Here is a 16,119-nt window from a genome sequence, read left to right as displayed (position 1 = left end):
ATGTCTCAGTATTGGTTCAGATCTCTCTTGGACTTCTCTGAGGACCTGTCTACTCCAGCAGAAGCTAAGTCTTTGCTAGTTCATTTGTTGTTACTGCTTCCTGAATATATTTCTTAGTACTGCTAATTTCTAGTCCAGCTTGCTATCATGATATTCCCTTGCTAGCTGGAAGCTCTGGGGGTGCAGAGTGGCACCTCCACACCGTGAGTCAGTGTGGGGAGTCTTTTTGCTTACTCTGCGTGGTTTTTTGTAGTCTTTTGTGCTGACCGCATAGTTCCCTTTTCTATCCTCTGACTATTTAGTGAAATCTGGCCTCCTTTGCTAAAACCTGTTTCATTCCTGTGTTTGTGACTTTCCTCTTAACTCACAGTCAATATATGTGGGGGTCTGCCTTTACCTTTGGGGAATTTCTCTGAGGCAAGGTAAGGCTTCTATTTCTATCTTTAGGTGTAGTTAGCTCTTAAGCTGTGTAGAGGCGTCTAGGGAGAGTTAGGTACGCTCCACGGCTATTTCTAGTGTGTGTGATAGGAGTAGGGTTTGCGGTCAGCAGAGTTCCCACTTCCCCAGAGCTAGTCCCGATTTTGAGTTTACTCATCAGGTCATTCCGGGTGCTCCTAACCACCAGGTCCATAACAGTACAGCTGGCCATAAAGTGTTAATGCATCTCAAAAGAGGGATAAGAGAAGTTCTGAACCCATTTTTTTCTTTGCAGTGTGTTTTGTCTCTCTTTTCCCCTTAACCTCTGGGTGGTTCAGGACTCACGTGTAGATATGGATATTCAAGGTCTGTCCTCTTGTGTGGATCATCTCACTGCAAGGGTACAAAGCATTCAAGATTATGCAGTTCAGAATCCAATGTTAGAGCCTAGAATTCCAATTCCTGATTTGTTTTCTGGGGATAGATCTAAGTTTCTGAATTTCAAAAATAATTGTAAACTGTTTCTTGCTTTGAAACCCCGCTCCTCTGGTGACCCCATTCAGCAAGTAAAAATTATTATTTCTTTGTTCCATGGCGACCCTCAAGACTGGGCATTCTCCCTTGCGCCAGGAGATCCTGCATTGCTTAATGTAGATGCGTTTTTTCTGGCGCTTGGATTGCTTTATGTCGAACTGAATTCAGTGAATCAGGCAGAGAAAATCTTGCTAGCTTTGTGTCAGGGTCAGGTAGAAGCGGAGATATATTGTCAGAAGTTTAGAAAATGGTCTGTGCTTACTCAATGGAATGAGTGTGCCCTGGCAGCAATTTTTAGAAAGGGTCTTTCTGAAGCCCTTAAGGATGTTATGGTGGGATTCCCCACGCCTGCTGGTCTGAATGAATCAATGTCCTTGGCCATCCAAATTGATCGGCGTTTGCGCGAGCGCAAAATTGTGCACCATTTGGCGGTGTCCTCTGAGCAGAGGCCTGAGCCTATGCAATGTGATAGAACTTTGACCAGAACTGAACGGCAAGAACACAGACGTCAGAATAGGCTGTGTTTTTACTGTGGTGACCCCACTCATGCTATCTCTGATTGTCCTAAGCGCACTAAGCGGTTCGCTAGGTCTGTCACCATTGGTACTGTACAGCCTAAATTTCTTTTGTCTGTTACTCTGATTTGCTCTTTGTCATCCTACTCGGTTATGGCATTTGTGGATTCAGGCGCTGCCCTGAATTTGATGGACTTGGAGTTTGCCAGGCGCTGTGGTTTTTTCTTGGAGCCTTTGCAGTATCCTATTCCATTAAGGGGAATTGATGCCACGCCATTGGCCAAGAATAAACCTCAGTACTGGACTCAGTTGACCATGTGCATGGCTCCTGCACATCAGGAAGATATTCGCTTTTTGGTGTTGCATAATTTGCATGATGTGGTCGTGTTGGGTTTGCCATGGCTACAGGTTCATAATCCAGTATTGGATTGGAAATCAATGTCTTTGTCTAGTTGGGGTTGTCAAGGGGTACATGGCGATGTTCCATTGGTGTCATTTTCTGCTTCCACTCCTAAAGTCCCTGAGTTTCTGTCGGATTACCAGGATGTATTTGATGAGCCCAAATCCAGTGTCCTACCCCTCATAGGGATTGTGATTGTGCTATAAATTTGATTCCTGGTAGTAAGTTTCCTAAGGGCCGACTTTTCAATTTATCTGTGCCAGAGCACGCCGCTATGCAGAGTTATATAAATGAGTCCTTGGAGAAAGGGCATATTCGCCCGTCTTCATCACCGTTGGGAGCAGGGTTCTTTTTTGTGGCCAAGAAGGATGGTTCTCTGAGACCCTGTATAGATTACCGCCTTCTCAATAAAATCACGGTCAAATTTCAGTACCCTTTGCCTCTGCTGTCTGATTTGTTTGCTCGGATTAAGGGGGCTAGTTGGTTCACCAAGATAGATCTTCGAGGGGCGTATAACCTTGTGCGTATTAAACAGGGCGATGAATGGAAAACAGCATTTAATACGCCCGAGGGCCATTTTGAGTACCTGGTAATGCCATTCGGGCTTTCAAATGCTCCATCTGTGTTTCAGTCCTTTATGCATGACATCTTCCGAAAGTATCTGGATAGATTCATGATTGTATATTTGGATGATATTTTGGTCTTTTCGGATGATTGGGAGTCTCATGTGAAACAGGTCAGAATGGTATTCCAGGTCCTTCGTGCTAATTCCTTGTTTGTGAAGGGGTCTAAATGTCTCTTCGGAGTTCAGAAGGTTTCCTTTTTGGGCTTCATTTTTTCCCCTTCTACTATCGAGATGGATCCTGTTAAAGTTCAGGCCATTTATGATTGGACTCAACCTACATCTGTGAAGAGCCTCCAGAAATTCCTGGGCTTTGCTAATTTTTACCGTCGCTTCATCGCTAATTTTTCTAGTGTGGTTAAACCTTTGACTGATTTGACAAAGAAAGGTGCTGATGTGGTGAATTGGTCCTCTGCGGCCGTTGAGGCTTTTCAGGAGCTGACATGTCGTTTTTCTTTGGCCCCTGTGTTGCGTCAGCCAGATGTTTCGCTCCCTTTTCAGGTCGAGGTTGATGCTTCTGAGATTGGAGCAGGGGTTGTTTTGTCTCAAAGAAGTTCTGATGGCTCTGTGATGAAGCCATGTGCCTTCTTTTCTAGAAAGTTTTCGCCTGCTGAGCGTAATTATGATGTTGGCAATCGGGAGCTGCTGGCTATGAAGTGGGCATTCGAGGAGTGGCGACATTGGCTTGAGGGAGCCAAGCACCGCGTGGTGGTCTTGACGGATCACAAGAATCTGACTTATCTCGAGTCTGCCAAGCGGTTGAATCCTAGACAGGCTCGATGGTCGCTGTTTTTCTCCCGTTTCGATTTTGTGGTCTCATACCTTCCAGGTTCTAAGAATGTGAAGGCAGATGCCCTTTCTAGGAGTTTTGTGCCCGATTCTCCGGGAGTCCCTGAGCCGGCTGGTATTCTCAAAGAGGGGGTAATTCTGTCTGCCCTCTCCCCTGATTTGCGGCGGGTGCTGCAGGAGTTTCAGGCTGATAGACCTGACCGTTGTCCAGCGGAGAAACTGTTTGTCCCTGATAGATGGACTAGCCGAGTTATTTCTGAGGTTCATTGCTCGGTGTTGGCTGGTCATCCTGGGATTTTTGGTACCAGAGATTTGGTGGCTAGGTCCTTTTGGTGGCCTTCCTTGTCATGGGATGTGCGTTCTTTTGTGCAGTCCTGTGGGACTTGTGCTCGGGCTAAGCCCTGCTGTTCTCGTGCCAGTGGGTTGCTTTTGCCCTTGCCAGTCTCGAAAAGGCCTTGGACGCATGTTTCCATGGATTTTATTTCAGATCTTCCTGTCTCTCAAAGGATGTCTGTCATCTGGGTGGTTTGTGATCGCTTTTCTAAGATGGTCCATTTGGTACCCTTGCCTAAATTACCTTCCTACTCTGATTTGGTGCCATTATTTTTTCAACATGTGGTTCGTTTGCATGGCATTCCGGAGAACATTGTGTCGGACAGAGGTTCCCAGTTTGTCTCTAGGTTTTGGCGGTCCTTTTGTGCTAAGATGGGCATTGATTTGTCTTTTTCTTCGGCTTTCCATCCTCAAACAAATGGCCAAACCGAACGAACCAACCAGACTTTGAAAACCTAGCTGAGATGCTTTGTTTCTGCTGATCAGGATGATTGGGTGACCTTCTTGCCATTGGCTGAGTTTGCCCTTAATAATCGGGCTAGTTCTGCTACTTTGGTTTCGCCTTTTTTTGCAATTCTGGTTTTCATCCTCGTTTTTCTTCGGGGCAGGTTGAGCCTTCTGACTGTCCTGGTGTGGATTCTGTGGTGGACAGGATGCAGCAAATTTGGACTCACGTAGTGGACAATCTGACGTTGTCCCAGGAGAAGGCTCAACGTTTCGCTAACCGCCGTCGTTGTGTTGGTCCCCGACTTCATGTTGGGGATTTGGTTTGGTTGTCTTCTCGTTATGTTCCTATGAAGGTTTCTTCTCCTAAGTTTAAGCCTTGTTTCATTGGTCCTTATAAAATTTCTGAAATTCTCAACCCTGTGTCATTTCGTTTGGTCCTTCCAGCTTCTTTTGCCATCCATAATGTGTTCCATAGGTCGTTGTTGCGGAGGTACGTGGCGCCTATGGTTCCCTCCGTTGATCCTCCTGCTCCGGTATTGGTTGAGGGGGAGTTGGAGTATGTGGTGGAAAAAATTTTGGATTCTAGTATTTCGAGACGGAAGCTTCAGTACCTGGTTAAGTGGAAGGGCTATGGTCAGGAGGATAATTCCTGGGTTGTTGCCTCCGATGTCCATGCTGCCGATTTAGTTCGTGCCTTTCATTTGGCTCGTCCTGATCGGCCTGGGGGCCCTGGTGAGGGTTCGGTGACCCCTCCTCAAGGGGGGGGGTACTGTTGTGAATTCCGTTCTCTGACTCCCTCCTGTGGTCATGAATGGTACTTTGGTCAGTTCTGCTCTTGGACTCCCTCTGGTGGCTTCGAGCGGAACTGCTGGTCACTGAGGTGGGCTTTATCAGCTGCTCTCGTTTATTGCTATGCTGGCTTCCCTATTTAACTCCACTCAGATCGTTACTTCATGCCAGCTGTCAATGTCTCAGTATTGGTTCAGATCTCTCTTGGACTTCTCTGAGGACCTGTCTACTCCAGCAGAAGCTAAGTCTTTGCTAGTTCATTTGTTGTTACTGCTTCCTGAATATATTTCTTAGTACTGCTAATTTCTAGTCCAGCTTGCTATCATGATATTCCCTTGCTAGCTGGAAGCTCTGGGGGTGCAGAGTGGCACCTCCACACCGTGAGTCGGTGTGGGGAGTCTTTTTGCTTACTCTGCGTGGTTTTTTGTAGTCTTTTGTGCTGACCGCATAGTTCCCTTTTCTATCCTCTGACTATTTAGTGAAATCTGGCCTCCTTTGCTAAAACCTGTTTCATTCCTGTGTTTGTGACTTTCCTCTTAACTCACAGTCAATATATGTGGGGGTCTGCCTTTACCTTTGGGGAATTTCTCTGAGGCAAGGTAAGGCTTCTATTTCTATCTTTAGGTGTAGTTAGCTCTTAGGCTGTGAAGAGGCGTCTAGGGAGAGTTATGTACGCTCCATGGCTATTTCTAGTGTGTGTGATAGTAGTAGGGTTTGCAGTCAGCAGAGTTCCCACTTCCCCAGAGCTAGTCCCGATTTTGAGTTTACTCATCAGGTCATTCCGGGTGCTCCTAACCACCAGGTCCATAACAGCAGGCTGTGCTATATACTATGCGGCTGTGTTATATACTATGCGGGCTGTGCTATATACTATGGGGGTATATTATATTCTATGGGGGAGGCTGTGTTATATACTATGTGGCTGTGTTGTATACTATTGGGGTATATTATATTTTATGGGGAGGCTGTGTTATATACTATGGGGGTATATTATATTCTATTGGGTAGGCTGTGTTATATACTATGTGGCTGTGTTATATACTATGGGGGTACATTATACATTATATTCTATGGGGAGGCTGTGTTATACACTATGGGGGCTACATTATATACTATGGGGAGGTGGGCTGTATTGTATTCTATGGGGGCTACATTATATCCTATGGGGGCTGTATTGGATTTTATGAGAGAGGATTGCATCATACTCTTTGATGGTGCTACATTATATTCTATGGGGGCTGTATTATATTTATATTCTATGAGGGGTGATTGCGTCATACTCTATGAGGGGGCTACATTATACTATATGAGGGGGCTGCAATATATTCTATAGGGGGTTACATTATACTCTGTGGGGTGTTTGCATTATACCATTATACTCTGTGGGTGGCTGCATTATGCTCTATGGGGTGTCTGCATTATACTATATGTGGGCTGCATTATACTGTATATAGGACTATGGGGAATACATTATACTATATGAAGAACTATGGGGTGAATTTTACTATGGGAAGTGAATTGTACTACATTTATGACTATAGCGGTGCATTATCCTCTACGTCTGGAGGAAAAAAGGTTTAAGCATAATAACAGATGCGGGTTCTTTACTGTAAGAGCAGTGAGACTATGGAACTCTCTGCCGTATGATGTTGTAATGAGTGATTCATTACTTAAATTTAAGAGGGGACTGGATGCCTTTCTGGAAAAGTATAATGTTACAGGGTATATACACTAGATTTGATAGGGCGTTGATCCAGGGAACTAGTCTGATTGCCGTATGTGGGGTTGGGAAGGAATTTTTTTTCCCCATGGTGGAGCTTACTCTTACCACATGGGGTTTTTTTGCCTTCCCCGGATCAACATGTTAGGGCATGTTAGGTTAGGCTATGGGTTGAACTAGATGGACTTAAAGTCTTCCTTCAACCTTAATAATAACTATAACTATTATACTATATGGAGCACTATGAGGAGTGTATTATACTTTGTGAAGGACTGAGCAGTGTATTTTAATATATGGAGGACTATGAGGAGTGATTTTTATCGCATAGAGGACTATGCGGTGTGCATTTTACAATATGGAGGACTGTGGTGCACGTTATAATATATGGAGGACTACGGGTTGTATTATACTAAGCAAGCAAAATTGGATTGCTTATGCCGAAACAAAAATCATTGTTCTCAGTAGCACATCGCCGGTGTAAACTGTAGATTTGCTGCTGATAACATGATACTGTATGGAGATCTGTTAGTGATCTATTAGTGATTGTTCTGTCCTCATCATTCTTTCTCAGATGGTGGAAAGAAGCCGTGAAACAAGTGTTGAACGATTTCAATATTGTCGATCACACTCGTTTAGCAGCCTGAACTCAGCGCATGTAAATACAACAGAAATGCTTCTGTGTGATGTGTCATCTATATATATATTTGTCTAAGGGTTTTTCTGTCTGTCTGTCTGTCTGTCTGTCCTGGAAATCCCGCGTCTCTGATTGGTCGAGGCTGCTAGGCCTCGACCAATCAGCGACGGGCACAGCATGGCGACGATGTCATAAAGGTTGCCTCAACCAATCAGCGACGGGCACAGTCTGCCACGAATTTGCCTCGACCAATCAGCGACGGGCACAGTATCGACGTAGATGTCATAATGGTTGCCATGGCGACGATGATGTCATAAAGGTTGCCTCGACCAATCAGCGACGGGCACAGTCTGCCGCGAATTCTGGAATCATCATTGTCCATATACTACGGGGACATGCATATTCTAGAATACCCGATGCATTAGAATCGGGCCACAGTCTAATATGTTATATATTTGGGGCCACATTTTAGACTTTGTCTACAACCGGCCCTGCTTTGCCTACAACCGTCCCTGGCTATGACATCTTATGGATTATCATACTTTGTACAGTGTTGGTCAGTTCTTGGGCCTTCACAGATCAGTGGTTAATTAACAGGGAAACAGTTTGTATGGCAGAGTCATTTTCCATCTCCAGAGTCACAGGGTAAATCCACCTCTTCTGTAGAGTGTAAAATGTAAGAGTTAGCAGGGTCCTCTCTCTCACCTATACAGTGGCCATCGTGGTCCGGTCTCTCCCTTACCAGTAAGGTATAAGCCCTTACAATCAGTGTAAGCTCTTATGGATAGTGTGATCCTATTTCTCAACTGTAAAGTGAAAACTCTTATGGTCAAAGTTTTCTCTTCTTCCCACGTATACTTTCCAGTATTGAAATTTACGCACATCTATTTGCCACATACAGATTTTTTTGTGGAAAATTTGGCAGTCAGCTAATTCAAATTTCAAAAGATGGACTCATCTCTACTTTTAACTCAAAATTCTCTTAAATTCCTTGAGGATTGTAGTTCTTTTTATAATGGACTCACTTGTGTGAGATTTCTGCCATTTTGGCACCTCTGAGTCTCACTTAACATACCACTCACTCATTCCAGATAAATCTGCTTTCCAAAGCAGTGCTCCTTCGCTTCTAATCTCTGCAATGTGCATGAGTACTAATTTCCAACCACATACTAGGATATTGACGTCCTCAGGAGAAATCGGGTAACAAATTGTGTGGTCTGTTTTTTCTTGCTACCCTTGCAAAAAGAATGAATATGGGGCAAAAACATTACATTGGGAAAAAAAAATATTTTTTAATTTTCATGTTTCAAAGTTCTAAAAGTTTATGAAACACCTGTGACTTCAAAATAGTCACTTCACTACACTCCTAAAATAATTTCTTTTGAGATTTAATATCCAAAATGGGGTCACTTGTTGAGGTTTCTGCTGTTTTGGCACTTTGGGGGCATTGCAACTTCAACACAGCATCCACACTCTATTCCAGCGAAAATGCTTTCTATATGTCAAATAGCTCTCTGTCTCACCCAGTCTTACACCTGCAGAGGAATGGGAGAGCTGCACAGGTGCACCTCAGTGTGCCCTATTGAACAACCACCAGCGTGACACTTCAAGCACTATGTAGATGACATAGAGACCTCATCCCTTACATGCAGTTAGAAGAGACGGCATTCGAAGGGACCGGGGGCGGCGCTGACTATGGTGTAGACACACCCTTAGGACCAGACCGCACAATTTACATACAACGAGGGACAAGTAAAAAACGCTTTTTCTGAGGTATGCAAGGATATATCTAAGGATGTAAAGGGGTCACAGAAATCCCATTCTTATGATCTTAAAGGTGATGTGCAGGGTTTATAAGCCAAAAACTGATGACCGCTTCCTTTTAAAGAATATTTCAATCCACTTTGCATTAAACTAATTCCTGGACTTCCAGAATGCGGTTTTAAATGCTTTGATGGGTGTAGTTTATAAAATAGTATCACACTTGGAAGTTTCCTGAAATATAGGCTTCTCAAAGTCACTATGAAACTGAATAGTTCGATAAAAATGATTTTTGATGCAAAAATGAAAGATCGCTACAAAACTTTTAACGCTTCTAACATCCTAACAAAATAAAAGGGAAAAAGAGAGTGCTCCCTGTATAAAACCGCAAGGTAATTAGGGAGGTTAATAGGATGTGAACTACTTGCCTGGGTGATTAGTGTGCATCACAATTCCGATATACAGTGGGGCAAACAAGTATTTAGTCAGTCAGCAATAGTGCAAGTGCACTTAAAAACATGAGAGGCGTCTGTAATTTACATCATAGGTAGACCTCAACTATGGGAGACAAACTGAGAAAAAAAAATCCAGAAAATCACATTGTCTGTTTTTTTATCATTTTATTTGCATATTATGGTGGAAAATAAGTATTTGGTCAGAAACAAAATTTCATCTCAATACTTTGTAATACATCCTTTGTTGGCAATGACAGAGGTCAAACTGTTTCTGTAAGTCTTCACAAGGTTGCCACACACTGTTGTTGGTATGTTGGCCCATTCATCCATGCAGATCTCCTCTAGAGCAGTGATGTTTTTGGCTTTTCGCTTGGCAACACGGACTTTCAACTCCCTCCAAAGGTTTTCTATAGGGTTGAGATCTGGAGACTGGCTAGGCCACTCCAGGACCTTACGAAGCCACTCCTTCGTTGCCCTGGCGGTGTGCTTTGGATCATTGTCATGTTGAAAGACCCAGCCACGTTTCATCTTCAATGCCCTTGCTGATGGAAGGAGGTTTGCATTCAAAATCTCACGATACATGGCCCCATTCATTCTTTCATGTACCCGGATCAGTCGTCCTGGCCCCTTTAAAGAGAAACAGCCCCAAAGCATGATGTTTCCACCACCATGCTTTACAGTAGGTATGGTGTTGGATGGATGCAACTCAGTATTCTTTTTCCTCCAAACACGACAAGTTGTGTTTCTACCAAACAGTTCCAGTTTGGTTTCATCAGACCATAGGACATTCTCCCAAAACTCCTCTGGATCATCCAAATCCTCTCTAGCAAACTTCAGACGAGCCCGGACATGTACTGGCTTAAGCAGTGGGACACGTCTGGCACTGCAGGATCTGAGTCCATGGTGGCGTAGTGTGTTACTTATGGTAGGCCTTGTTACATTGGTCCCCGCTCTCTGCAGTTCATTCACTAGGTCCCCCCGCGTGGTTCTGGGATTTTTGCTCACCGTTCTTGTGATCATTCTGACCCCACGGGGTGGGATTTTGCGTGGAGCCCCAGATCGAGGAAGATTATCAGTGGTCTTGAATGTCTTCCATTTTCTAATTATTGCTCCCACTGTTGATTTCTTCACTCCAAGCTGGTTGGCTATTGCAGATTCAGTCTTCCCAGCCTGGTGCAGGGCTACAATTTTGTTTCTGGTGTCCTTTGACAGCTCTTTGGTCTTCACCATAGTGGAGTTTGGAGTCAGACTGTTTGAGGGTGTGCACAGGTGTCTTTTTATACTGATAACAAGTTTAAACAGGTGCCATTACTACAGGTAATGAGTGGAGGAAAGAGGAGACTCTTAAAGAAGAAGTTACAGGTCTGTGAGAGCCAGAAATCTTGATTGTTTGTTTCTGACCAAATACTTATTTTCCACCATAATATGCAAATAAAATGATAAAAAAACAGACAATGTGATTTTCTGGATTTTTTTTTCTCAGTTTGTCTCCCATAGTTGAGGTCTACCTATGATGTAAATTACAGACGCCTCTCATCTTTTTAAGTGGTGGAACTTGCACTATTGCTGACTGACTAAATACTTTTTTGCCCCACTGTATATATGTGAGACCAAACAAATTCTGGTGCTCTAGCCACCGCACTCGCTCCCTGTGGGTGGAGAGGAAGATCAAGGTAGTAGAGAAGAAATGGCAGTGGTGTCCCTGCGCTGCCAAAGATGTCCTGATGAACAAGGTTTTGAAGAAACAAATTTATTTTAAAAACAGGTATTAAGAAAGAGTTTATATAAATCCGAAATGCATTGTTTTTAAAATGGTTTAGTTTCTTCAACAATTGGTTCATCGCAATATCCATGGCACCACCACTGTTTTTATCTAGTATCTTAATCAAATAAAATAAAAAAAAATGCTTATGTAAGGCAGACATGTGGGCATTGTTATTTATTAAAAAAAATTCTGTTGTGTCTGTTATAAAGGTATTCAAATTCAAAGTTTAGAAATTGGTAATTTTTCAAAAATGATTAAACTTTTTTTTATTAATTAATACAATTTTTAATTACCTAAATTTACCATTATAATAGTGTAAAAAGTGTCATGAAAAAAAACTATCTATGAATCACTAAAATTAATGTCAGATTTTAAAAATAGACCTTTGTCAGTTAAGGTAAAAGAGTTCAGTGGTAAGGGGTTAATAGTATTTAGGAATTTATCAATAATTATATTTAAGCCTTTTCCACACATATACCTCACATATACCTAACACATATCACACACATTAAACCCTTATTTTAACCCTTTATCACACAGTAATGAAATCTGCTTGACCACTGCCGCAAACAACTTCCCCCTCACCATATTTTAGTGAACAGAAACCCCAAACCCATATTCTAGTAATAGTAATGAGGTTCCATTGGGGCCTCAAAAATCAAACATTTATCACCTATTGTACAGGTGAGAGCATAAGAAATGGACATCGGAATTCCTTTAATTCCTAAAAAAATGATATAGGTATTATCACAAATTTTAATTAATTCTAATGTAGATAGAAGATAAATGTTATAAGTTATTGATTTCTACAAAAATGTATAATTTTCTTCTTTTATTTATTTTTCAACAGTATTGACAACCAGCACACCTACCCCTACTACCACATACTCTTCAACAAAAACCATATTTACAAGAACTTCTACAACAATTAAAACGACAACACAGACAACTTCACCAACTACAGTCTGTCAAGAAGTTTGTAAATGGACAGGGTATTATAGTTTACATAATGTTACCATGGGATACAATGGAGGGGATGTGGAAAATCTTGACAAAATAATAAATGCTGGTATTGCAATATGTACAAACCCACAAGACATTGTCTGCAGAACAATAAATAACAAATATGAAAATCAAAACATTGAATGCTCTCTAGAAACAGGTTTGATATGCCAAAATGTATATCAATTCACAAATTTTTTTACATGCTATGATTATGAGATCAGCTATCTTTGCTGTGAGACTTTTTGTGAAAGTACTTCCATAAAAACAACAACTCCAAAAACCACAACCCCAACAGCCACAACATTTTCCACAACCATAAAGTCAACCACCACTCCAACAACCAAAACACCCACAACCACAAATCCCACAAATACCACACCCAAAACCACAACCCCAACAAGCACAGCATCCACAACCACGACCCCAAAAACAACAACACCCACAACCACAACCCCAAAAACAACAACACCCACAACCACATTGTTTACAACCCAAACAACGACAGCACCCACAACCACAAAATTCATAACCACAATGTCCACAACCAGAACCACAACTCCAATAATTACAACCCAAACAACAACACCTAAAACCACCACAGCTACAATTCTAACAACCACAACCACAAAAACCACATTGCCTACAACTACAATCACAACATCCGCAACCACAACCCCAACAACCACAAAGTCTGCATCCACAACCCCAACAAGCACAACACCCACAATCACATCATACACAACCCCAACAACCACAATACCTACAACCAGGATCTCCACAACCACAACTCCAACATCCACCACTCCAAAAACCTCAACATCCACAACCACAACCCCAATAACTACGACCATAACTACAAAGTCCACAACCACAAATCCCACAACTACCACACCCAAAACCACAATCCCAACAAGCACAGCATCCACAACCCCAAAAACAACAACACCCACAACCACAACCCCAAAAACAACAACACCCACAACCACATTGTTTACAACCCAAACAACGACAGCACCCACAACCACAAAATTCATAACCACAATGTCCACAACCAGAACCACAACTCCAATAATTACAACCCAAACAACAACACCTAAAACCACCACAGCTACAATTCTAACAACCACAACCAAGACAACCACAACCACAAAAACCACATTGCCTACAACTACAATCACAACATCCGCAACCACAACCCCAAAGTCTGCATCCACAACCCCAACAAGCACAACACCCACAATCACATCATTCACAACCCCAACAACCACAATACCTACAACCAGGATCTCCACAACCACAACTCCAACATCCACCACTCCAAAAACCTCAACATCCACAACCCCAATAACTACGCCCATAACTACAAAGTCCACAACCAAAACACCCACAACCACAAATCCCACAACTACCACACCCAAAACCACAACCCCAACAAGCACAGCATCCACAACCATGACCCCAAAAACAACAACACCCACAACCCCAAAAACAACAACACCCACAACCACATTGTTTACAACCCAAACAACGACAGCACCCACAACCACAAAATTCATAACTACAATGTCCACAACCAGAACCACAACTCCAACAATTGCAACCCAAACAACAACACCTAAAACCACCACAACTACAATTCTAACAACCACAACCAAGACAACCACAACCACAAAAACCACATTGCCTACAACTACAATCACAACATCCGCAACCACAACCCCAACAACCACAAAGTCTGCATCCACAACCCCAACAAGCACAACACCCACAATCACATCATTCACTGCCCCAACAACCACAATACCTACAACCAGGATCTCCACAACCACAATTCCAACATCCACCACTCCAAAAACCTCAACATCCACAACCACAACCCCAATAACTACGACCATAACTACAAAGTCCACAACCAAAACTACAACACCCACAATCACAATAATCACAACCCCAACAACAATTACCAAAACCACAACATCCACAACCAAATCCCCTACAACAACATTTCCAACAACCACCATGACTATAACCACAACCCCAACAACCACAACTCAAAAGTCCACAACCTCAACCACAATATCCATAACAACCATAACACCAAAATCCACAATACCCACATCTACAATGTCCACCCAATCCACCACTCTAACAACCACAAGGCCCACAAGCACAACCCCAGCAACCACAACACCTACAACAAGAACAAACCCAACATCCACAACATACAAAACAACCACAACACCCAAAACCACAATGTTCACAACATCCTCATTCCCAACATCCATAATTCTCACAACAACTCCAAAAATCACAACACCCACAACCAAAGTGACAGCATCAGCAACTACAACACCGGCCACCACAATGACCACAACCAGGACAACAACTCCAACTAGCACAACCCCAAAAACTACAACAGGACCAACAACAACTTGCTATTGCAATGTGGGAGGTACAATATTCAAACCAGGTACGTGATATTCATATTCTACGTGTATGTTTCATGTGTGTATGTCTCTAAGTATTGTGCTTAAAGAACAGCCATTAATCTTATTCATTAGACTACCATATATGAAAGGTGAATGCAAGACATTATAGTGCTCCAACAGAAAGTTAGAAAGACCCTGCTTCCAATTCCTCACATTTTAACTGCAATGTGTCAGGCTGCTGCAGTGCAGTACAGCGCAAGCTCCACCAGGGGGAGCTTGAGAGGAAAGTGAGACTGCACACACAGGACAGCAGAACAGATGCCACCAAGTGGCGAGAGAGTGGTCAGACAAGCCGAGTCAAAAGCACGAGATAGCATGACAGTGTAATAGGATTAGACAGACGGATAGTCAGGACATAGTCAGAGATCAGTAAACCAGAACGAGCAATATATGGTACAATAGGGACAAACAGCAACAAAGTAAATAACCAAGCCAGGAGATCAGAACCGGAGAATCAAGCAGACAAACAGACAGAGAAATACTGGGAAAAGGGCAGACAGAGGGAGTTAACAGACACAGGACAAGTCAGGGTTCACAGCAGGGCAAATAAAGAGCTACCAGCAGGGTCAGGTTAACACGCCGAAGGCAGAACTATAGCTGACACTGCCAGCAAGATTCATGGGAGCTAAATAGCAAACCTAAACCCAGAATGAGGCAGAGCAAAGTTAACCCTTGATATGATCCGTCCAGAAAAAAAGGCAGACACTAATAAATCTGGAATGGATCATGACACAATGCATATTTTGTTTATAGATCTCAAACTAGTTTGCTAATTAAGCCCTTCCCGCAAATGTACATGTTGTCCATGTACTGAAAGGAGTCCTCAGTTGTGGAGGGAGCTCAGTAGGTGACATGCTTCAGATACTGGGATAAAGGCTAGATAAAACAGCCAGTAATTGTCTCTAACAGCTGAGCCTGGTGCCTAGTTTCAGCTACAGCTTTTAACAACTTAAATGTCGCTAGCAGCAATATATAAATGGGACCCATGCCAATGCAGGCGTGCATCGGCTCTCATTGGCTCCCTGCAACACAATAGCGTGGGTTCGATGTTTGTCTGTCTACTGAAGACCCACAATGCTGTTCTTGGTCCTTCTGAGAAGTTGAGCTGTGGGCTGAAAGATTTTCACTATATACTGCAATACTATGGTATTGAAGTACACTGCTCAAAAAAGGGAACACTAAAATCCCACATCCTAGATATTACTGAATTAAATATTCCAGTTGCAAATCTTTATTCATTACATAGTGGAATGCGCTGAGAATAAAACATAAAAATGATCAATGTAAATCAAAATTAATATCCCATGGAGGTCTGAATTTGGAATGATACTCAAAATCAAAGTGGAAAATCAAATTACAGGCTGATCCAACTTCAGTGGAAATGCATCAAGACAAGGAAATGATGCTCAGTAGTGTGTGGCCACCAAGTGCCTGTATGACCTCC

The 16,119-nt window shown here is 42.7% G+C and overlaps 1 protein-coding gene across 1 annotated transcript in view; it reads left to right on the top strand.

The window, feature by feature from the left end:
• LOC143803852 (mucin-5AC-like) overlaps positions 1-13,283 on the top strand; it is a 394,146-nt gene extending 380,863 nt beyond the window's left edge. Inside the window, exons 31-32 of the mRNA XM_077281617.1 lie at positions 12,032-12,668; positions 12,788-13,283. Of these exons, the coding sequence (XP_077137732.1) occupies positions 12,032-12,668; positions 12,788-13,283 (1,133 nt within the window). The remainder of the gene's footprint in view (positions 1-12,031; positions 12,669-12,787) is intronic.
• The last annotated feature ends 2,836 nt before the right edge of the window (positions 13,284-16,119 follow it).

Source organism: Ranitomeya variabilis, chromosome 2 (genome assembly GCF_051348905.1).
Source record: "Ranitomeya variabilis isolate aRanVar5 chromosome 2, aRanVar5.hap1, whole genome shotgun sequence".
Taxonomy (NCBI): domain Eukaryota; kingdom Metazoa; phylum Chordata; class Amphibia; order Anura; family Dendrobatidae; genus Ranitomeya; species Ranitomeya variabilis.
The sequence above is the reverse complement of the archived record's forward strand: the minus strand, read 5'-3'. Positions and strand labels throughout refer to the sequence as shown.